General features: G+C 40.5%; 1 protein-coding gene across 2 annotated transcripts in view; it reads right to left on the bottom strand.

Moving 5' to 3' along the window:
* Positions 1 to 25000, bottom strand: part of Atl3 (atlastin GTPase 3) — a 44543-nt gene that overhangs the window by 1598 nt on the left and 17945 nt on the right. For both annotated transcript variants that reach the window (XM_042260209.2, XM_006980753.4), the window contains exons 2-13: positions 24912 to 25000; positions 24563 to 24706; positions 19552 to 19656; positions 18456 to 18506; positions 14148 to 14204; positions 13732 to 13824; positions 12531 to 12669; positions 8833 to 8960; positions 8221 to 8277; positions 7290 to 7361; positions 4945 to 5376; positions 1 to 3388 (exon numbers count right to left, since the gene is read on the bottom strand). The exon at positions 1 to 3388 is cut by the window's left edge and continues 1598 nt beyond it; the exon at positions 24912 to 25000 is cut by the window's right edge and continues 126 nt beyond it. In XM_042260209.2, the coding sequence (XP_042116143.2) occupies positions 3302 to 3388; positions 4945 to 5376; positions 7290 to 7361; positions 8221 to 8277; positions 8833 to 8960; positions 12531 to 12669; positions 13732 to 13824; positions 14148 to 14204; positions 18456 to 18506; positions 19552 to 19656; positions 24563 to 24706; positions 24912 to 25000 (1454 nt within the window). In that variant the 3' untranslated portion in view covers positions 1 to 3301. The remainder of the gene's footprint in view (positions 3389 to 4944; positions 5377 to 7289; positions 7362 to 8220; positions 8278 to 8832; positions 8961 to 12530; positions 12670 to 13731; positions 13825 to 14147; positions 14205 to 18455; positions 18507 to 19551; positions 19657 to 24562; positions 24707 to 24911) is intronic.

The following is a 25000-nucleotide window of genomic DNA, read 5'->3' as shown; positions in this document are numbered from 1 at the left end:
GGTAAAGGGAGGGAAGAAGGAAAGAAATAAAAGAGAAGTTACAAGCATCTATGAAACAGATTTTTGGTACTCTTCAAAAGGGATGTGTGAAATTTATCAGCAAGTGATAAATCATGACACTTCTCAGCAAAGGACTCAAAGCTGTGATTCTATCCATTTGATGGTAGAAGGCAAACTGAAGTGTTAACTTGGTGGACAGAGCAAATACCTGCCATACACACAGCCATAGGGTTCCATCCCAAGCATCCCCAAACAAAACCGAGAATATCTTGGCAACATTTAGCTTCTCTTGAAGTAAGTTATTTTTAATGGAATGTTTTGGAAATCTCTGTTCACAGGAATGTGCTCCAAATATTGACAGGAGTGCACAAATTAACATTGCCTGCACAGAAAGCCTGTGGGGACACTGGTCTGACTCCTACACCATGTCCCTGACCCACAAAGAAAAGGCTGGAGGTGCTAAAAGATTCTTTCAACCAGTTACGAATCTCCTCAGGACTACTTCTAGCCAGTCATCAAAGGCATTTTGTATTGAAAAACATGACAGAAAATCAACAATTTAAGTTAGAAAAGAGGACAAGAACCCTCAAAGATAACTTTATAAACATGTACCAGAAACAGAATAAGTTAATTAACAGAACATTCACTTTAAATTCATACACAGATGTAATACTGAAGTATTACAGCAAATCTTTCCCACATCATCTTTTCTCACCATTAAGAGTAGAGCCAAATGGCGGTGGCGCACACCTTTTATCCCAGCACTCGGCAGGCAGAGGCAAGTGGATCTCTGTGAGGTTTCTCTGTGAGACCAGCCTGGTCTATAAAGCAAGTTTCCAGAACAGCCAGGCTGTTACACAGAGAAACCCTGTCTTGTCTCAAAAAACCAAAAATCAAAACAAGTAAAAAGAGTAGAACTAGAGATGGGCATGGGGACACACACCTACAAGCTCAGCACTCTGGAAGACTGCGGCAGCAGAACCTTAAGTTCAAGGTCAGTCTGAACTACAAAGCAAGTTATAGGCCAGCCTGGACTACATAACAAGACCATATACCCCAAACCCTCTCTGACTGAATCTCAGTATCCAGAGCCCATCACTCAGTACAAGCTTTCAGATAGGGGACACTACCTGAAAACTGTACAACTATAGGACTGAGCTTCCAACCCCTTTCATGGTCAGCCATCATTCAAAAGCAGTGAACAGTTTTAAAACAAACTGGAATTGTTCCCAGATGGCACAACAAAAGGAAAAATTACTAAGAATTTCAGGACAAGATGGTATGAAAATATGTAAAATGCTTAATATTGATTTAGAATTTTTAAATCCTTGATTGGAAAACTTAGAAGAAAATTCTGATAAGGAAATTAAATGCAAGACTTCCTTTTTTTTCTACCTTCCATTCATACTTCATGTACATAAAAATTTTACTAGGTTTTGCCAAAACCAGTCTATCTCCTTCCCATAACAAAATTTCAAATTACCTAAAAACAACTTAAGGCTTCTACACCTGCAGGTATGTTTTAAGGTTTAAGTTCACAATAATTCACCATTTACAAAGTCAAAGGAAAAAAAAACGGATAAAACCTCATCACATAATCAAGGTAAATGTAAAAAGGAAATTTTAGAGTCTGAACAATTGTCCTTCATAAGCCAGTTATTTTAAAACTGCCAATCTAACCAAAAGGAGAATCAAGAGGGAATTTTAAATAGTTCAGCTAGACTGAGTGCCTTCTTCAAGGGAAAAAAAGGAAAGTTAACTAAGTAAAATTAACAGTTTAGCTTTGATATTATGAACACTGGACAGTACACAGAATAAAAAGCAGTTTGGGGCCAGGCACAGTGGTACACAGAGGCACGAGGATCTCTATGAGTTCAAGGCTAGCCTAGTCTGTATCGAAAGTTCCAGGCCAGCCAGGGCAACACAGTGAGACATCACCCCCGATAAAAAGTTTGAATAAAGACTTTAGATCAGATTATGATTATTTGGTATTACCACTAAGCAACATGAAATTGAACAATAATTAAAAGAAGTAATATTTGGTAATGTCTTTTCTCTGTTGAAAATTACTAATTTTGGCCGGGCGGTGGTGGCACATGCCTTTAATCCCAGCACTCGGGAGGCAGAGCCAGGCGGATCTCTGTGAGTTCGAGGCCAGCCTAGGCTACCAAGTGAGCTCCAGGAAAGGCGCAAAACTACACAGAGAAACCCTGTCTCGAAAAAAAAAAAGAAAAGAAAAAAGAAAATTACTAATTTTGAGAGTGACACATACATACATAAATGTACAGTGAATCTGACCAAAACACAAGTTCAAGTGACTTATCAGAGGTCACATGGTTCAGTCGAACTACAATTTTACCATGAAGTATCTAGCTCATTATTAACCACTGTTTTTTGGTTTTTTTTAAAGAACTGTTTGTCTCTTTTCTAGAAAGAATCTATAGGAATAAAAATTAAAAAGTAAGTTCAATAAAACTGCCAGCGTACTGTGTAAAAGACCTTATATTCTCCAACACAGAATATTAAATGATTTAATTTTTTCCATGCTGTATAGCAAAGGTAATTCATATAAATAAGGTTTTGAAGCAAGGTAGCCAGGTCTGTATTCAAGCTACTCAAGAAGCTAGAGAGGAAGGAAGAAGATGGACAGCTCACAGCCAGCCTGGGAACAAAGTAATTTCAAGACCTGAGACTGCACAGTCAAGCGGGCAAGGACAGCTCCAGGGTAGAACAATCGCCTAGCCTGTCAGGTGCTAGGTTCAATCACCAGTACTGGGGGAATTGTGTAAGTGTAATAAGTATCATTTCAGTTGGCCTTTAGTTCTGAGCCTTTTTCAAGTTGTATAAATTTTTGAAAAACAAATTTCAAAGGTACAAAAGAACTGAAATCTAAAATCCAAGAGAACTTGATCCAAAACCTCATTTCATGAGGTTGTCCTCCATTCCTCAGCCTTCCTGGCTGGCAGAGGCACGGACTGGTCCTAAAAGGCACTATGTGGCACATCAAAGACTTAAAAGCTGCATTTCCATGTTTTCCTTTTGGCCCCCACCCCCACCCCTTAAAGTGCACAAAGCAAAGAGAGAAGAGAGTAGCCTTGGGTCTGTCAGCAAGAAAAAGAAATGCTTCCAAGACAAGTGGAATTGGAAACCATAGGAGAGGTCAGTTCATTTATTATGGTGCCCTGTCTCAGCTCTTCCAGGATGGTCTCAGATCAGCCATTCCTCTGGAACTGGACCCATGATGGCATTAGCAGAAATACAGGTGCTGACTGGGCTTTTGTTGAATCTTGCCATTAAGATGCTATTGAGCCTTTTTATCCGTAGGTGGTCTCCCAACGATGGCATCCCTCACTGCAGCCTGAGTAGAATTACCAATATGAGAAGAAGCCTGCAAAAGTTCATTTAGTTAATGTATTAGTTATTAAACTACACACAGCATTAAAAAAAATAAACACCTAAGTCCTAGGCCATAACTTCTAAATATCTTTCCTCATCAGCAGTGAATGAGACCAAGTGGTGAGAGGAAACCACGGCCATAGCTGACTCCTAAGGGTCAGTGGAGCATATGCTCCTCTACTGAGGAGGTGGAGGCTTCACACCGTTGACCTAATAGATCTGTTTATGCTACAGAAAAAGAAATAAACTTGTGCTAAAAATATACAAATGACCAGCTGTAGTGATACACACCTGCAATGCAATCTCAGTACTCAGGAGGCTGAGGTAGAAGGATTATAGATGTTTCAGGCCAGTCTGCATTACACAGTGAGTTCCAGGCCATCCTAAACTATGGAAGAACCCTTTCTCAAAAATCAATTTATGAAAACTGGAGCTCAGCCAGGTATAGCATATAGGATATGCCTATACCCCAAGCACTTACAGCACTTAAGAGCTCCTTAGAGACAGCAAAATCAGAAGTTCAAGAGTTTAAGTTCATCTTCTATATTACGAACTCTGAAACCAGCCTAGGCAACATGAGACTATCTCAAACAAACAAACAAAAACCTAAATGGGCTAGCAAGATGGCTCATCACGTAAATACTTGCTGTTCAACCCTGACCACCTGAGTTCAATTCCCAGAACCCATATAAAGGTAAATGACAAAAACTGACTCCACAAAGTTGTCCTCTAACCTTCACATCTTGTGTTCTGGGTCTCATACACCCACATTACATATCATATACAACACAACACACACAATAGTAACAAACTTAAACTTTAAAAATAAAAAAAAAAATCTCAGATTATGTCAATCTCAAAAACCATTTGCAGCCAAGCAGTGGTGGCGCACGACTTTAATCCCAGCACTCTTTTTTTTTTTTTTTTTGGTTTTTCGAGACAGGGTTTCTCTGTGTAGCTTTGCGCCTTTCCTGGAACTCACTTGGTAGCCCAGGCTGGCCTCGAACTCACAAAGATCCGCCTGCCTCTGCCTCCCGAGTGCTGGGATTAAAGGCGTGCGCCACCACCGCCCGGCTAATCCCAGCACTCTTAAGGCAGAGGCAGGCGATCTCTGTGAGTTCAAGGCCAGCCTGGTCTACAGAGCGAGTTCCAGGACAGCTAGGACTGTTAACACAGAAATCCTGTCTTGAAAAATAAAAAAAAAGGAAAAAAAAATTGCATTTTGAAGATATAAATGATAGTATATATGAAGATGCCATAAAGAACTCCACTACTTCACATGTTAACAAAAACAATTAATTAAAAATAAAAATAAAACTGCTCCAGGAGAAACACAGTAGATCAAAGACTTTTTTTAGGGCCATTTTCGGCATTAAAACGAAGTATCAGGATTAAATATTAATACTAAAAAAGAATAAAATATAAAGCCTATCAGAAAATGGGCTTAACCCCTTTTTTCACTATGAAATTCTTCCAAATTTTACAACATAAGCACAATCACCACAGACCCCCGCACCCCCAGCTTCAGCCTCAGCCAGCACCACTCACCTGCTCTAACACATATGCTGCACCAGAGTCAATAGCTCCACCGAGCTCACGATACTGACCGGAATACCTGACATACCCCCAGGTAAGGAGTGCTATTAACAGCAATCCAACCAGACAGTTGAACAGCTGAGCCACAACCTCAAGCCCAAGGAAGCCAGTGAAGCCCGAGGCTATGTACAACGCTGCTATGACTGTGAACAGAACTGCCGGGGTTCGGAAGGTGCTGAAGACATTCTTGCTGCCATTGTGTTTGCAGAAGTTCTCATACAGTTCCTTGATTTCCTCCTCCAGCTCCTGCTGGTAACGGAAGCTGAAATCCTTCCCGCCCATCTTTTTGGTCTTCTTAAAGTGGTCCAAAGAGAGTTGTCTGAATTCTTGGTGCTTCTCTTCTAAAATGTCTGGAGACAAATAAGGTTTCTCTCCCCCACAAACCTAAAAAAAACAGAAACACATGATGAAAATTCTTGTTCATACCAAATAAAACAAGTAAAAAGAGACAGCAAAGATGAGCATGCTCTTAGGAGTTTAGAAAAAAAGCTTAGAAGTTAACTTCAGAAAATATTCAAGGGAGACTGAGGACATAACACATATGATAGAGTACTTGCCTAGTGTGCAGAGCCCTGGGTTCAATCTCAATACTATATAAATCAGTATTGTGGTGCACATGTGTAATTCCAACATTCCAGAGGTGGTTACAGGAAGATCAGAAAGTCCAAGGTCATTCTCAACTACATAGAGTTTGAGGCCCACCTAGGCTACACGAGATCCTACTTTAATAAGAAGTCAGAAAGGGGGTTGCAGAGACGGCTCAGCGGTTAAAAGCACTGACTGCTCTTACAGAGGACCCAGGTTCAATTCCCAGCACCCACATGGCAGCTCACAACTGTCTGTAACTCCAGTTCCAAGGGACCCAACACTCACACAGACATACATGCAGGCAAAAATATCAACACATATAAAATTTTTTTTAAAAGTCAGAAAAGACAAATAGCCAAGGCCAAAGCCAGACATACTAGTATATATCTATAATCCCAGCACTCAGGAGGCAGAGGCAAGAGATAGAGCTGGAGCTGGTCTATATAAATTCCAGGCCAACCAGGGCTACATAGCAAGCCCTTGTATACAAATATGATAATTAATTTTAAAATTAAAAAAAAAGAAAAGAAAAAACAGGGTAACACTAATCAGAAAGAACAAAAATACTCAAGAAAGCTTGGTTAGAAATGGTTAATAGGGCTGGAGAGATGGTTCAGAGGTTAAGAGCACTGGCTGCTCTTCCAAAGGTCCTGAGTTCAATTCCCAGCAACCACATGGTGGCTCACAACCATCTGTAATGAGATCTGGTGCCCTCTTCTGGCCTGCAGGGATACATGCAGGCAGAACACTGTACACATAATTAATAAATAAATCTAAAAAAAAAAAAAAAAAAAAAAAGTAAGAAATGGTTAATAACCAGACACAGAGAGGCTGGAGAGATGGCTCAGCAGTTAAGAACACTTGCTGCTCTCACATACACAGTTCAGTTCCCAGCAAACAATCAGGAAGTTCACAACCTCCTGTAACTAGAGCTCCAGGGGATCTAACGCCCACCTCTGGCCTACTCAGGTACCTACAGGTACAGATACACATAAATAAATAGTAAATCTTAAAAGAAAAGAAATAATACACATAGCAGCACACATTTGCAATCTAAGACTCAGGAGACTTGTCATGAGAGGATTGTCATGAGTTTGAGACCAACCTGGACTACATATCAAGACCCTGTCTCAGAATAACAAAAATAACTAGAAGATTCCAATCACACAGACTCTGTTTCAAAAGAAAAGAAAAAATTTTAAAAAATAATTAGAACATCCCAATTACCAGGGTGACCTGAAAAACAGCTTTGTGTCTCATCATCTTAAGACACATTAAGCTGGGACTGTAAAAACAGCTAATAGTTTAAAGAGGGCTTTCAGCTTTCCCAAATAACCAGGTTACATTTCCACCACGCATGCTAAGCCATTCACAAACACCTGAAACCTTAGCTTCAGAGGATCCAACGCCCTCTTCTGGCGTCCGTGAACACCCACATATATGTGTCATAAATGCACAAAGATTCGTAAGTGCAAACAAATCTTTAAAGCACATTCCTGTGTCACAGCATTAGTGAGGTAAAGGCAGTACAATCAGACATTTCAAGCCAACCTCTATACACAGTGATTTTCAGGGCAGCCTAGTACATAAAACCCTATCTCAAACAAAAAGGCTACATTGAGTAGGATAAAGTTTGGTCCTCTGAAGTCAACAGTCATGCTCAGGAAATAGAGAAACAGACACTCAGAAAAAAGGTGTTACCAGCATACCTCCTCCATGTTGTTGTAATAAATATCTTTGGCAGAGGCTGCAGCTGCCAAATTGTTGGCTTCCGCAGTGGCCTTTTAAGAAAGAAAAGTATGGACTTTAAATACTTCTTGAAACTTTTTCCCAGAAACCAAGCAAAAATATCTCTTATTCTCATTCTTTCTTTTTTATTAACCTGGCATTATTTATATTTTCATATAATTCAACTGATAAAATATATACTTTTGCCAAATTTTGTGCCAAAACATCTATCCTAGCACTTAAGAATCTTTAGTATAAACCAAACCTCCAAAACTCAAGAAAATATAATTCCCTTTACTTCAATTTCTACCTTAACAGTTGCATTCTTTGGACTGGGGAGGAAGCTCAGTGGTAGAGCACTTACCTAACCTATAAGGTGAGCACCTGAGTTTAATCCCAGTGCCTCAAAATAAGAACAACAAAAAACAAGGGCAAAAATTTCATTTATACTATCAATCACGAGGTCCAGTGATTTTGTGAAAATATTTTGCTACTAAAGAAATCAGTATTTAGCAATAAATGCCCACATATTCAGCACATGAAAGTGTGAAGCTGTTTAACCAAATGACCAAAGACTCCTCAGGACAAGAGCCAGAAGTTATACCAAAGGACAGCACCAGTGCCTGGAAGTGGCTTGTCTAACACAGCGAGTCTACTCCAGCTGCGTATAGCAAAGCAGTGTTTCTCAGGTGAGTGGTGAAAGGAGAGCAGCCCCAGATGCACTAACTGCCCTACAGAGAACACAGATGAAGCAGAGGGTACCACACTTGCTGCAAATGTGCTCTCAAAAGTCAAGGTAAGGCTATAAAAAGGAGAGTGGTCTTGCTCTCGTCTTCAGGACTCAGTTAGGTCATATCTGGGCCAATTCCAGCAATTAAAACATGTAATTTAGGATACCAAAGACTTTATTACCTGAAGCATGGATTTTGGGTGAGGCAGATCTTCTCCTTGGTAAATTTTAATATATGCCTTAAAATATAAACATAGAAGCAATCACAAAAATACAATTCTAAAATATTTTGCTCATATTTTAAAATAGTGAAACCACACAACTGCATTTTCCTAAAATCCTAGATCAACAATCAAGAATTAGCAGAAGCAGGACACACTTCTGAGTGCATGTTAGCATTTTTAGTTATCTAAAAGTACTCTCAAGCAGCACAAGCCTACCAAGGCCAAGATTCCAGTCAGGCCCCCATGCACAATGGTCTCACCACGACCTGTGGGCAGAGACCATCCACCTGGAGATAGTTGCGTCCCATTTACGTGCGTCTCCTACTCACAGCAACCTCCTAACCACCTCCTGTCCACATCATCTTCCTTGAAGACACGGTAATGACTACTCTAAGAGAGTGCAAAGAACATCATTTGGTTCTTATGCCCATACTGCCACCCAGTGGCCCACTCCTGGAAGGATACTATGGTTGTAAAAGGCCTCTGACCATCTCCCCGATAAAACTACTAACGTTAAAATCAATTTTACGGAAAAAAAAAAAAAAGTTTAGAACTAAAACTCATATTTACCTTAAAATATTCCAACAGTCCCCGGCAGGTGACTTTGGAGCCATTGATCTCCTTTTCCATTAACTTAGATGGGTTTAGTACATACGGTATCAGTGCCTGCAACTGCTCTTTGAATTCACTTGCAATATCTATATCCAGGATCATAAAGAAACAAAAAGCCAAAATGAGCACAAAACAAAACTCTTGCAGAAAGGGGGTAAAGACTATGTTTGCTAGCCAGAATTGAAACTCAAGAAAAAGGGTTTTTTCCCCCTATCTGTGTAGCCCTGGCCATCCCATAACTCACTGTGTAGACGAGGCTGGCCTTGAACTCAAAAAAATCCACTTGCTTCTGGCTCCCAAGTGCTAGGATTAAAGGCGTGCATCACCACTGCCTGGCTAGATAAGGATAGTCTCTTTATTCTGTTCTGAACTGGAAAGGACTTAAATGTGACAGGAAGAAAGGGTACAAATGTAAGATCTTAGACTTTATCCCTGTTGCTAAGTGATATTGTACTTTTAGATTAAGTGACTGCATTTTTAGATTTATAGATGGGTATTTTATAATTTTAGATCCAAGAAAAAGCATTTAAAATTTTCATATTACCAAATTACTATGCATAAAAACTGTAACATAGCCAGGTGGCAATGGTGCACATCTTCAATCCCAACACTCGGGAGGCAGAGGCAGGCAGACCTCTGTAAGTTCAAGGCCAGCCTGGCCTACAGAGAAACACTGTCTCGGGGGGGAAGAAAAAAACTAACATACTAACATATTTTTGTTTTTCTAATTGTAATGGCTCACTATTTTCAATAATTTGGGTTTGGGAATTTAGAGATTAGGGTCTGCAACTGGGTTTGGGCTGTTTTGTTTGATTGCTTTTTGGTTTCTGCTCAATGCTAAGGATCACACTCAGGGCTTCATGCATGCCAGGGAAGCCTCTGTAAATGAGCTACATACCTCTAGCCCTTCTTGGACTTGCCTTCTCATACATATATTCTTAAAAAAGACTTAAACCCTATTTTATTTTATAGTTCTATTTTGAGGCTAGTCATGGTGGTGCACACCTTTAATTCCAGCATTCCAGAAACAGATAGGCATATCTCTGTGAGTTCATGGCCAGCCTGGTCTACACAGTAAATTTCAAAGGGCAGCTAAGACTACATAGTGAGACCCTGTCTCAAAAAATAATTTAAAAAAATATAGTTCTATCTTGAATGAGGGAACCAAATGGTTCCTAGTCATAAGACTGGAGATTGCTTACACTAAATCTGCTCCCTGTCTCATCAACATATACAGTGTGAAACAACATACTTCCTGTCTAGTGACTAAACCACCTGTAAACTATGTGTGGACAATGGAGTAAATAGTGCTGCCTCCCCCAAACATGCTCATATGTAACCTCAGAATGTGACCTTATTTGGAAGGTGTCCCAGCAAATGTGATTCACTAAAATGAGGACTTAAAATGGCTCTGAGGGGGCCTTAAATGCAGAGATGGGCTGGTGGAGGAAGAACACACAAAGAAGACAGTCATGTGACAACAAAAAAGACAAGAGTAAGAGTGGTACAACCACAGTCAAAGGCCAGGAGAAGTGGGGCAGGCTCTCCTCAGAGCCCCGGAGAGAACCAGCCACTACTGCACACTTCTAGCCTCCGGAACTGTAAAGGAATAAATCTCTGTTGTCTTAAGCTGCCTAGCTTGTAGTAACTTGTTAAAGGCAACCACTGGAATGTAAACAATGTGCATCCCAGTAACAATATACCTTCAAGTCACAGTCAAACAACTTTTAAAAACTGCCCACTTTCTAAATAAAAATGTTAAAAGGAAACTTAGTTTCAAAACAGAAGGCTTTGAAATATTAAAATGCCTTAAGATAGGAAAGGATGCCATTTTTCTATGCTTATACCTGGTAACCTGACCTCCCCATGAGACAATGGCATGAAAAGTCACTCTGATCCATCCTCCTAAACCAGGTGTGGTAGAATATGTCTGTAATCCCAGCATTTAGGAAGTGGAAACAAGAGAACTGCTCCAAGTTCAAAGCCAGCCTGGTCTACATATCAACTCCCAGGTAACTGGGCAGGTCAAAATACCTCAACTCAAAACAAACAAAAATCCAACAGTTTAGATTTTGTAAAAATACAGTTAATCATGAAATGCTATAACACTGAAAGAACATTAAAGCTGGGCACAGTGGTATGTATTTTTCCCAGGAGTCAGGTGGGAAGATAAGTTCAAAGTTACCCTTGGCTACCAAGTGAATTTGAGGCCAGCCTGGGCTACATGACAGAAACACAGGATAGCCTCAGGAGGGCCTGGATCCTAACCCATTGGGCCCTGACTGTCTCTGCCAAGTGCAGACCATCCCAAATACCTGGTAACCATGCACGTGGTCAAGCCATCCCCTAATGCAGCCCTGCTTTGTAAAGCAAGCTCAGATCTAATGAGGAAATCTTTGTAGGCTCCCACATGTACAGGTAAAACACTCATACACATAGAATAAATTTTTAAAAAAAAAAGTTAAGTATCTGCTTCTGGGGGGGGGGGGGGTTGGCGCATGTACATATGTGTCCTATGTTCATGCCAGTACCCAGGTCAGAAGAAGGCAGCAGATCCCCTGAAACTGCATTTACAGACAGTTGTGAACTATCTGATGTGGGTGATAGGAACAGAACCCAAGAACACTCTAAACTACTGAGTTATCTCTTTAGCCTTGACTTAGACAAACATATTATTCTTCTTAGATTAACTAAATCAAAAAAATTAAAACTATGTATTTCCTATTTACTGAGACTATTTTTAAAGAGGCAAGTTGTCCTGGTAACTCAACAAGTACATATTCTCTAAAGACTTCCTCCAAAGAACAATGAACTTCTATTCCCATGGTGTGGGCTTTAAGGCACCAGAACCCGGATGTGAACCTCTGCCCCATTGCTTTTAGCTGAGAACTTTGAGTGAGTTGCTTAACTTTCCTTGTTTTCACCAGCTTCCTCATGTTGAGATAAAGAAATGATGTAACTTCATGGAATTACTGTGAATTTAGTTTCAAAGCACTTTGCACAACAGTGGGAACCCAACTGGACTGCAAAGCTGGCACCTACTATGATCAGTGTTTTAGGAAAAATTAAGAGGCCCTGATCAGCCTATAAACAAACTGCTTAACAAGTATAAACTGAGGACCAGCCATCAGGTGACTCAAGGCCTCCAGGAATAGGGAACAAAATAAGATAATGGTACCCAAGCATCCTGACTCTGATTCTCTAACCTACCAACTAACTACTCAGTACTTCCTGACGTTAGCCCATGACCCAGCATCAGGTTTTGCTACAAGCACAAATAAACTTAAACAGTAACTTAGCCATGTATCATGGTACTTTTTCCTGAGGAAGATAATTTTACTTGAAAAATATTAGCTGTCTTAGCTTTCAGTCTTCCTTTATTTAGCACTTTGATCTCTTATAAAGTGGGAACTATAATATGTCTCTTAGAAAGATCCCTAAAGAACAACATCTTATTTTCAGCTTGTGAAACAGGCAAAATACTTCTGATGGTCACAGTAGGTCAAGAGCAAAATCTGAACTAGGTTAACACTACTCTTTCTATAAGACCATATTCATTCTCATAACGATCCATTTGACTTATAATTGACACTTACTGCTCATTCTAGGATTCCAAAGATCAAATCATATGTATAGTAACAATGTCTGTAACACACCTTTCAATTTCCCATCAAAGTCAGGACTTGTAGCCACCTGGAGCCCTGGATGTGGTAAGAGAAAACAGGTAACGTCCGAGAAACATGAGTGAATATGATTTCGAACGTTCTGAATTTCTTCATGTTGATGTTCCTTCACCTGCCAAGGAAAATCAACACTTTACCAGCCAAAAATGATTTGCTACTCTTCACTAACAGCCACTAGCATAAGGACAAAGGAAAGAAGACTTCCTGACTGACAGATCAGAGTGACCAATAGGAAGAGCCAGAACCCCAAGAAGCAGTAAGTACATGAATGTGCACTTGGCTGTCATAGCTAACAGAGAGCAGGTACTAAAGACTTGGTTTTAAAGGGTATTGCAGGCTGAAGAGATGGCTCAGCAGTTAAGAGATCTGGTTGTTCTTCCAGAGGACCTGGGTTCAATTTCCAGCACCTACATAACAGCTCACAACTGTCTGTAACTCCAAGATCTGACACCTCACATAGACATACATGCAGGCAAAACACCAATGTACATAAATAAAATAAAGTTTAAAAAAAAAGGGGGGGGGGTATTGCACAACATTTAAGAAGAACAGCAGGCTTGCTGGCCAGAAGGAGGATCCAATAAGCTAGCAGTGACTGACAAAGGTCTCCTGTGCTTCGATTTCAGGAAACAGACTAGGCTTGTTTTATACATATATGCCAAAGCAAAATATAATGACGAAGGACAGAACTACAATTCTAAACATGACATTCTAAAGGCACAAATAGAACCTGATTCAAAATAACAACTCAAAATAATTATAACGGCCTTTTGCTCAGAGTTCCTCTACGGTGCCTATATATTATATACCCAGGCTCTTCAATTTTACCATAAAAAAAAATACTGGGGCCAGAAAGGTGGCTCAACAAGTAAAGGTACTTGCCACCAAGTCTACTGACCTGAGTTTGATCCCTGAGACCCACGTGGTGGAAAGAGAGAACTGACTCCCACAAGTTGTCCTGACCTTCATATGAGTACTGTAGTGCTCTCCTCTCTACCACACATACAAATATATACATATAATTTCAAAAATTTTAAACAAAAAAGTACACTGGTTTATGCTAATATTTATAAACATTTTACAGAGTATCATTTTCAATAATATGCTTTAAACACAACAGTCAAAAGCAAATGAGAAAGTTACTTTTAGATAATTATTCAGATTTCCCACTTACCTGTAAACGCTTATCCAAAAACGCCATTCCTCCTTGCAGTCCATAGCTATATTCATAAGGGAAACTCCAGTCTCGAATCAAAAACATCAGTGTCTATTGTGACAGAGCAGAACAGAATTATAACACTGTACAAGTGCATATGCAAGATTAATTACAGTTATTGTAATGCTTTCTCCTAATCTTTTCAAAGGGGGCAAAGGCATGCTGAAGGAGACCAGTCTGAGCTATATAACAAGAGTCTGTCTCAACCAAAACAAAAAACAAAACCTGTAGGTTACAGGTCATATTAAAAACAGGCAGATCGGCTGAACTGTGAACTAAACAAAGATATGAATAATATCCAGTGCAAGGCCCTGGGTTTGATCCTCAGCTCAAAAAAAAAAAAAAAATAGAGAATAACATCCATAGTGCTTTACCTGGAAGGGTTTTTGGAAAATTTCATCCATTGCCAGACGGCCATATTCTGTGAAGAGCTTTAAAAAAGAAGAGTTAGTGGCTTGAAACTACTTTAAATAGTTTTATGGTATTCTTTTGCAAAAATATTTGGGAGCTGGTAAGATGATTCAGTGGTTAAGAATACTTGTTCTGCCAGAGGACCTGGGTTCAATTCTAGCACCCACATGAAGGCTCACAACCATATGTAACTCCAGTTCCAGGGGATACAACACTCTTCTGGCCTCCATGGGCACCAGGCACATTCATACATGCAGGCAAAACACTCATACACATAAAATAAATCTAAAAAATACTTGAAATATTCATTTGGCCGGGCCTGGTAGCCTTTAATCACCATGAGCACTCAGACTAGTGTGTAGGGACATTCCCATTTTGTGCACTGTTATAATAAATATATTATATTGATATCTACGCCATTCAAATGACTGAATGAATTAATTCAGATTAGGATTCCCGCATATATTTACCTGCTTCTTATAAAGCCACAGTTAAGTATAATAAAATGAAGCTTAAATGTCAAATTCACTGGACAAAGGGGACATGAAATAATATGACAGTACAAAGAACTTGTCACAAACACTATGAACGAAAAGAAACAAAGGGCAACTGACTAGGGCATTTTTTTATGGCCTGCTAACAAATGGGAGGAAGCAAAAAGGCCCAAGAAGTAAAACATTCTCTCAGCAGAATCCTTGACTGGCTAAGAAATGAAAAGCTGAGTTCCTTGCAGGAGGGCAAAGCAGTGGGGCTGACAGCTGAAGAAATGTTTACAAGTCTCCCCTAGATCCCCACCCGCTACCAGAGACATACAACAGTAATGCATGTGGTCTTAACAACAAAAATCTAGCCTTGGGGCTGAGAAAAATCACTTAATGGGTAAAAGCTTTAGGCATGCAAGCCTGAGGACCCTAACCCAAATTCAATGCCTAGAATCCACACAAAAAGCCAGATGTGACAGCTTGCATCTATAACCCCAGCACTCCTATAGAGCAAGACGCTGGAGCATCAGGACAAACACCCAAAGCTACCAAGCTAGCTAGCCGAAGACACACAGCAGCACAAGACAAGTTCTGCCTCAACAAGGTGGAAAGTGAATACTGACTCCCAAATTAAGCTCCACGTGTGTACCATAGCATGCAAACATACAAACATATACATAATTTTTTTAAATCTAGTCTTTAATACCAAACATTGGACATTGAACTAAGGTTATACGCATGATAAGCAGTTGCTTTACCACTTAGTCACATCTCCAGCCTCCCTTATTTAACTTATTCATTTTGTGTGTGTGAGACCCCTTTTATGTGGGTTACAGGACAACTCTGTAGAATTGGTTCTCCACTGCCACCCTGTGGGATCCAGGGATTGAACTTGAGTCATCATTAGGCCTGCATGCAATCGCCTGTACCCAGTGAACCATCTCACTGGCCCATCCCCACACTTCATTTTCAGCAATTCTGCAGAAAATATACCATCCAGTTTGCAGAGTATTTTGATAGCAGTCTTTGACCACCATGCCTGTTCATTCACGTCTCTCTCACAGACTGGACTATAAAACCTGTGAAGGTAGCCAGGCGGTGGTGGTGCACGCCTTTAATTCCTTGAGAGGCAGAGGCAGATGGATCTCTCTGAATTTCAGGCCAGCTTGATCTACAGAGCAAGTTCCAGGACAGCCAAGGCTACACAGGCAAACCCTGTCTCAACCTGTGAAGGTAAGAATTGTCCATCTCACTGGGTGTGGTAATACACGCCTTTAATCCCAGCAGAGGCAGAGGCAGGAGGATTTCTGAGTTCTTGAGGCCAGCCAAAACTACATAGAGACCCTGAAAAGGAAAAAAAAATAATTGTGTCTATCTCAACCACTGCTACATCTATAACATGTGGCCCCTTTTCATACAGGATAAGATTTTTGAGAAACTGTGAAAGAGTTATCAAAAACCCTGGAAAGATGGCTCAACTGTTCTTACTCACAGTGCTTCTCACAGTTCAGTTCCCTGCAGCCAAGTCAGATGGCTCACAACCACCTCTGACTCCACCTCAGCAATAGATACGGCCTGTTGTAGTCGAGCATACCTATAATCACAGCACTTGGGAGGTAGAGGCAAGAAAAACAGAAGTCCAAGACCAGCCTGTCTCAAGAGAAGGAAAAAAGAGAGAGAGAGGTGTAGTAGAATATTATTTTAAGGTGTGTCGCTTTTGTTTATGTTGCATTTGTTTAGCTCTGTGAAGCTGTGTTACTGTGCTGTCTAAAACACCTGATGGTCTAATGAAGAACTGAATGGCCAATAGCAAGGCAGGAGAGAGATAGGCAGGGCTGGCAGGCAGAGAGAATAAGTAGAAGGAGAAATCTAGGAGGGGGGGAGGTAGATAAGAGATGGAGGAAAAAAAGAGTGAAGAAAGGAGGAGCCAGAGAAGGAAGAGGACTCTGGGGGTCAGCCACCCAGCTACACAGCAAGCCATGGAGTAAGAAGCAAAGAAAGGTATACAGGAATAGAAAAGGAAAAGCCCAGAGGCAAAAGATAGACGGGATAATTTAAAGTTAAGAAAAGTTGCCAGGTGGTGGTGGCACATGCCTTTAATCCCAGCACTTGGGAGGCAGAGCCAAGAGAATCTCTGTAAGTTCAAAGCCAACCTGGTCTACAGAGTGAGTTCCAGGATAGACAGGATTGCTTCACAGAGAAACCCTGTCTCAAAAAACCAAAAAGAAAAAAGAAAAGAAAAAAAAAAAGTTGGCAGTTGGCAAGAAACTAAGCCAAGCTTAGGCTGGGCATCCATAATTAAGAACAAGCCTCTGTGTGTGATTTATTTGGGAGCTGGGTGGTAGGCCCCCCAAAAGACCAGAAAACCCAAAAAAGAAAAAACAAACAACAACAGACAGCTACAGAGTGGAGGATTACTTCAACCAAAACCTTTTTTTTTTTTTTTAAAAGATGGGGGTTTCTTTATGTAGCCCTGGCTGTCCTGGGCTCTGTAGACTAGGCTGGTCTCGAACTCACAGAGATCCACCTGCCTCTGCCTCCCAAGTGCTGAGATTAAAGGTGTGCAGCAGCAGCAGCACCACCACCACCACCACCACCACCACCACCACCTGGCTTGTTTAAGGTTTTTTGTATTTATTTATTTGTGCACACACACAACAGCGTGCACATGCAGAAGTTAGAGGACAACTTTAAGAAGTTGATTTTCTCTTACCATGGGGGTTCTAGGGACCTAACTCGTCTACTGAGTCATTGCACCAGATCTCACCAGATCCATTTGTTTGTTTGTTTGACACAGGGTTTCTCTGTGAAGCAGTCCTGACTGTCCTGGAACTAACTCTGTAGACCAGGCTGGCCTCAAACTCAGAGATCCACCTACCTCTGCCTCCCAAGTGCTGGAATTAAAGGCGTGTGTCACCACCGCCCAGCTTATTCTTGAATTCTTTAAAATGATGTATTATGATATTAAAATGTTTATGAGGCCAGCTGTAGTGGCACATGGCTTTAATCACAGCACTTTGGAGGCTTAGGCAAGTGGATCTCTATGAGTTCCAGGCCAGCCATGGATACAAAGAGAGACCCTGTCTCAAAAAACAAATATTCAAAAAAAACCCACATAAGATTATGAGGAATATATACCTACAGCTGTTTGCTTTTATTTTTGTTTTTTATGTGTATGTTTATGCTATGTGCGTGTAACGTGTGTGTGGTATATGTATGCATATGTACATGCTCATGTACATGTGGATGTGAGGTGTGTATGTATGTTGTGGCCTGTGTATGTGAGACCAGAGGAAAATGTCAGGTTTCTTCTATAACTTTCAACCTTAGTTTATGAGACAAGGTCTCTCACTGAACCTGGAGCTAACAAGTTGCCTAGACTTACTGGCCAGTGAGCTCTAGATACTGTCCTATTTCCACCTCTCCAACACTGGGGTTAGCAAACCACCCTGCTGGAACTCACTTTGCAGACCAGCCTGGCCTCAAGTGTAGAGAGCCACCTGCCTCTACCTTCTGAGTGCTGTGATAAAGGCGTGTGTCACCACTGCTGGCTGTTCATTTTATGTGAGTGCTCAGGTCCTCGGGTCCTCTTGCTTGCACAGCAGGAACTGAGCCTCTTCTTCCAGCACCACCCACCCACTGCCATTTTCTCACGTCCCTCCTCCTCTTTGGTCTCCTTCTGTCCTCAGACAGTACCCCTTTCTGCTTTCACATCTAGATTCCACATAGGATAGGGAACACTAGATATTTTATCTTTCTGCCACTATTCCCATTACCCTTTCTTATTACCTGTAGCTGCTGAAGATCATCTTCCTGGATGTTCTGGGACAAATTGTAAATCTAGAAAACAAAATCCAGATTGACAGCACTTTGGCTTATTTCAAACAAGTCCCAAATAAGCTTAGAACACTGGATGGAGCTTTGTACAATTGAAGATTTGCATTTAAGCATATGAGGGCTATTTTTATAAACAGCAGTATCAGTCTTTTGAGAAAAATAAGACTATAAGGCTAGAATCCAAAAATTCCTTCTTTATAGTTTAAAACAGTTTAAGAGGTTTGAGATTTTTTTTCTTGGAATACTTTGTATATAATTATATAAGTAGAAAAAAAAACTAATTTTGAGCTTAAGAGTTTATTATATATGTAGCTTGTGCTGGTTAAATTTTTTTTTAACAACTTGACACAACCCTAAAGTCACTTGGGAAATCAGAAACTTCAACTGAATAATTTCCTCAATCAGACTGTCCTATGGCCATGATTAGAAGAGATTTTCTTTCTTTCTTTTTGAGATGTACCTTTTTGTTTTTATTTATTTTGCCTGCATGCACAGGTATGTGCACCACACGCATGCCTGGTGCTATGGATCCCCTGGAAATGGAGTTACAGACAGTTGTGAGCTGCCAAGTAGGTGCTGGGAATTGAACCCAGGTCCTCTAGAGGAGGAGCCAGTGCTCTTAACTGCTGAGCCAGGAAGAGATTTTCTTGATTGGTGACATGAGCAGGAAAAAGCCAGCAAGCAGCATTCCTCTTATGGTTCCTGTCTCCAGATCTCCAGATTCCTGCCTTGAGTTCCTGTCCTTACTTCCCTCAATGATAGATCGTGACCTAGAAGTGTAAGCCAAATAAACCTTTTCTTCCCCAAGTTTGGTTTTAATCAGAGTGATTTATCACAGCCACAGAAGAGCAAACTAGAACACAGTCTAAAAAAACACTCATACACAACCACAAGAATTGTGTTAACAGAAAATAACCAACAGACTAGAGAGCTCAGTGCAGAAGAGTTGCCCAGCACTGTCAAGATCCTAAGTTCAATCCCCAGAAGAAGGGAGGGAGGCAGGGAAAGGGGAAGATGGGAAAAGGAAGGGAAAGAGGAGGGGTCTTACCTGAACAGAACTAGTCATGGTGCTCAGAGCAAAGATGGTGGCACAATCTTTCACAGTCGACTGGCTGTCAAATGCCCCCTGAGTGTCCATCAGAACAACTGCCACCTAAAATGGAAAGGAAAAATAGAAAAAGATTAAGATGAAGAGAGGGAGAATGCAAAGAATAAATTAAAAGTACACCGTTAGACCCGGTATCCTATAATCCCAGCACTTGAGAAGCTGAGGCAAGAGGATAGCTATAATGTTCAAGATCAGTCTGAACTACATAAGGAGTTAAGAGGCCAACATGGGCTATAGAATGAGACCCTGTCTCAAAACATCAAAAAGGAAAAAAAAATTAAAGTAACATTTACGTGAGCCACCCAACACCTGTAGGTTCTATCAGAAAAATGCAATTAAGTGCCTTGCTTTGATAAGAGTACTTCACTGGGCAGTATCTGCTCTGACAGGGTGAAATCACAAATCACAGGCACATGCAGCAACATAAAGATAAAATTATCCCACCAAAGGAAAATGCCAATGTCATAGCTAACCACTTCTCACTATCCACCAGGCATTTCATGTTTTAGTATTTTTTAATTAAATTCTAAAATATTTACTTATTGGGAATATGGAATAGCCACTATGGAAATCAGTGGCTTAAAAATTAAAAATAAAAGACATATGATCCAGCTATACCACTCATAGGCATACCAAAAGACTCTATATGCTACCACCGAGATGTGTGCTCATGCATGTTCATTGCTTCTCTATTCGCAATAAGAAATCACCATAGATGATGAATGAATAAAAAATGTGGTACATGTAAACAAAACAATTTTATTCAGCCATAAGGAAAAATGCAATTCCCAAGGAAGTGGATAGGAATGAAAAATAGTATATTAAGCAAGGTGACTCAGGCTCAGAAAAACAAACACCACGTTTTCTTTTATATGCAAATCCCAGTTTCTAATTTTTTATATATGCCTTATTTATGTGGATGAATGTAGAGGCCAAAAGGAAAAGAGAAGAGGGAGGCTTTAAGAGAAATGGGATTAAACCAGGAGTTGGTGGTGCAGGGTTTAATCCTAGCATTTGAGAGGCAGAGGCAGAGGCAGGCAGATCTCTGAGTTCAAGGCCACCCTGATCTACAGAGTTCCAGGACATTCAAGGCTGTTACACAAAGAAACCCTGTCTCAAAAAAAAAAAAAAAAAAAGGCAGAGAAATGGGGTTACTAGATGACATGTGATTTAAAAGTAAAAGGGGGACGAGAATGGGGGACAAAACAGAGAGGGTGAGGGAAAGGGCCAACCAAAACTATGTATGAAAAAAATCATAAGGAAACCCACTACTTTGTAAACTAATTTACAAAGATGAGCCAGGGACTAGAGAGACGATTCAATCAATGGTTAAGAGCACTTGCTACTCTTCCAGAGGACCCGGGCTCAATTCCCAGCAACCACATGGCAGCTCACAGCTATCTGTAATTCCAGTTCCAAAGGATCCGATGCCCTCTTCTGGTTCACAGATACCAGTTACATATGTGGTGCAGACATACACATAGGCAAAACACTCATACACATAAAATAAAAAATTCTGTAAACTTTGGATTTGATTTGAATAGACATTACTCCAAAGAAGTACAAATGGCTCTTAAGTACCTAAAAAAGGTTCAATACCATCAGTCAGTAAAATATGAATGAATTATAATGTATATATATAATACAAAACCACAATGACTTACTACTTCACACCTACTAAGCTGGGTATTACACACACACACACACACACACACACACACACACACACACGGGGGGGGGGGTGTTTAAGGCAAAGGGAATGGGGACTATTCAGAGGTGTATACAAAGTCATCAAGTAAATTACTAGGCATAAAAAGGGCAAATAAGCCAAGCATATTGGTGCACACCTGTAATCCCAGGACTCAAGAGGCTAAAGTCTCAAATTGGAGGCCAGCTTTGATTTTAAATCTGATCTCATTCAAAAGAAAGAAAAAACAGTATCGGGGCTGGAAAGATGTAAAACCAGAGCCTCTTGCAGTGTTAGCTATACACACAGCTTACGAGAGCTATCTTTAGAAGATATTAGGCATATATTTTAAAGTTAGTCATGGGGTTAGAGAGGTGGTTCAGTGGTTAGGAGCACAAGTTGCTCTACCAGGGGACCGGAGTTTGATTCCCAGCATCCGCATATAGGGCTCACAACCATCCAAAACCCCAGTTCAGGGGATCTATTGCCCTCTTCTGGCTTCTGTAGGCACTGCATGCACATGGTACACAGAAATACATGCAGGCCTAACACCCATACACATAAAAATAAAGTAAGTTTAAAAAAATAAGTTAGTCACAGAGTTGCCATGAGACACAAACACACAGCATTTTCCCCAAGCAGCTCTTTTGCTGAAGACTCTGTCCTCAGCTGCTGACTCTATTAAGAGGTGACTATATAGTGAGGGCATTCACCTCATTAATGATGACCCACTGGTAAGTACATACTGAATGAATCAGGACACAACTCTGAGGCATATTTTTGCCCTGGCTCCTCCTGTCTGTCTCCAGCTTCTTGTCTACTGCAAAGTGAGCTGCTCTGCCCCACCATGTGCTTTCCACCATGATATTCAACCTTGCCTCATCACATGCTTCCTGTCATGTTCAGCTTAGCCTCAGGCCCACAGCAATGAACAGCTGAGAACTGAAATTTCTGATGCTGTGACCAAAATAAATCTTTCCTCCCTTAAGTTGTGTATCTCAGGTATTTGTCACAGACACAAAAAGCAAACATATGAATATATACAAGAGAGCTTCAATCTTAGAGAACTTGTACATAGATGTTTAAGGCAGGTAGTATTTTCGTAAGATTTTTTAGATGTGTTTATTTTATTATTTTGTGTATATGACTACTTTGTTTGCATGTATGTCTGTGCAACACATATGTGGTACCCACTTAGGTTACAAGAGGTATTGGATCCCCTGGGACTTGAATTACAGACAGTTGTGAGACATCATGTGGGGATTGGGAATCGAACCCAGGTCCTCTAAAGGAGCAGCTTTTACAGGATGCTCATGAGCCACTGAACCAACTCTCCATCTCTGAGATTTTTGTTTATTTTGAAGGGAGAGGTTAATTTAGACAGGATCTCACACTGTAGGCCAAGCTACCCTGAAACTCATGCCTCAGCCTCCCAAGAACTAAGATTACAGGCATGTACAGGCAGCATTATTTATAATATACAAAAGGTATAAGCAGCTCAAATATTCACAACTGATGAATACAAAAATATATTTCCATACAATGGAATATTGCTCAGCCATGAAAGGGAGTAAAGAACTATTGAATGCTGTGAGAGAATTAGGCTGAATGGATGAGGGCAGACCAAAATACACATCATTTCACTTGTAGAATATGCTCAGAATAGACAGTTCATGGAGGAGATGCTCAAGATGTAACAGAGCTAGAACATTTGCCTGGCATACACATAGTACTAGGTTCAATCCCTGATACCAGAAAAGACAGGAAGGCAGAGAAAGGGAGAAGACAGAAAGAGGGAGATAAGGGAAGGTAGAATGCAAGCACACCTAGCTCTCCATCGAGGCGTACTTCCTAACAGCTCAGTCAATAGTAAATTAGTAGAGACAAGGGGCTGGAAGAAGATGGAAATGGAGAGTGACTGCTAACATTACTGCAGGCTTCTTTTGAGGTAACGAAATGTTCTGGAGTCAGATGGTGCTGATACCTGTTCAGCTTTATGTATACACTCAAAATTACTGAATCAAGATGAATTCTAAATCACCATGATATCCCAATTGAACAAAAGTTTGCTATCACACATGTCTGCTAATTAGACAAATGAGACTAAAGAGGAAACAAGGGGATATACTGGAAGCTCTCTGAAGAACAGAAGCTACATGTGTACTCAACATTGAGAGAAATGGTTTCACAGCACATACTAGCAGAGTAAACTTCCAAACCACTTTTTTGTTGTTTTGAAACAGTGTCCCACACTTTATAACCCATGCTGTCCTCAAATTTGTGCTAATCTTCCTGCCTCAGCCTCTCGAGTGTAGGGATTACAGGCATAAGTCACCATGCTAGGCTCTTTATGCACATTTTAAGAAACCCAGGCTGGCCTCTAAGTGGTGTCCCTCCTACTTCAGCCCCCAGTGCTAAGACTATAGGTACGAACAGCACATTTAGCTCTAAGAATTGCTTTCTTTTGCTTTACAACATTTTTTTTTTTAAACAGTAGAGTGGCTTTTTCTTTCTTTTTCTTTTTTTTAAGATTTATTTATTTATTATGTATACAGTATTCTGTCTGCATGTACCCCTGCAGGTCAGAAGAGAGCACCAGATCTCATTACGGATGGTTGTGAGCCACCATGTGGTTACTGGGAATTGAACTCAGGACCTCTGGAAGAGCAAGCAGTGCTCTTAACCTCTGAGCCATCTCTCCAGCCCTAGAGTGGCTTTTTCAAAGAAATTCAAAGATGGAAGGGAGGTCTGGGTGAGCAATCAGTTTTACAAAGCAAATGTTTTTTTTTTTTAATTATAAAATATATACTGACATCTCCCTGAATCAGGCTTTCTACTTAGTAAAGTAGATAGCTAAGTACATTGTTGGATCTACTGTCAAAAAACTCAACAGAAAAGTAATTACATTAGGGACATAGGAGTTATCATGGACATATAAAGATCAAAGTTATTTTTTGACTGGAATAACACAGACTATGTTAAAGTTCTTATCTAGAGCCAAGCATGGTAATATGCACCTACGATCCCAGCACACAGGCAGCTGAAGCAGGGTTCTCAGGATTTAAGGCCAGCCTGGGGTACCTCATGAGTTCCAGACCCACCTGCCAAACTTATCAAGAAAAATCCTATCTCAAGAAAAAAATAAACATACATTCTCATTTGATTATTCTGTTATAACATCTAAGTTTTTTTCCTCTTTCCTTCTCTCTTCCTTCCTTTGTTCCTTCTTTCCTTTTCTTTTTCTTCTATCTTTATTATCCTTACCTTTTTCCCACCTGGCTTCTCCATAGTGAAAACTTCACTCCAAATCTGAATCCCAGTGGTTTCAGGGTCAGAGCCTCCTCGCCATGAAAATCCTGTCAGTGGTTCTTCTGGGTCACCCAACCAATTTGGATGACCATCTTCTTTCTACAGTAGAAATAAGATATTCCATTACATCTTTGGTTTTGCTTTCTGAAGCACTGGGGATAAAATACAGGGCCTCACACATGCTAGGCAAGCACTTTACCATTATACTACATACCCAGACCCCTCACCAAATCTTAAGTAATTTTATTAATTTATGAGCTATTTTGCTCACTTTCTACTTTAAAATAAACTACTTCTTCCTTACCTGAGAATATAAATATCGCAGCATAAAGTCCAGAATGAAGGATTTGCCCTTTCGAAAGGCACCAGCCACTGATACTACCACCACATCAA

The sequence above is a fragment of the Peromyscus maniculatus genome, chromosome 1 (assembly GCF_049852395.1).
Source record: "Peromyscus maniculatus bairdii isolate BWxNUB_F1_BW_parent chromosome 1, HU_Pman_BW_mat_3.1, whole genome shotgun sequence".
NCBI classification, from domain to species: Eukaryota; Metazoa; Chordata; class Mammalia; order Rodentia; family Cricetidae; genus Peromyscus; species Peromyscus maniculatus.
This window is presented reverse-complemented; position numbering and strand designations above follow the sequence as displayed.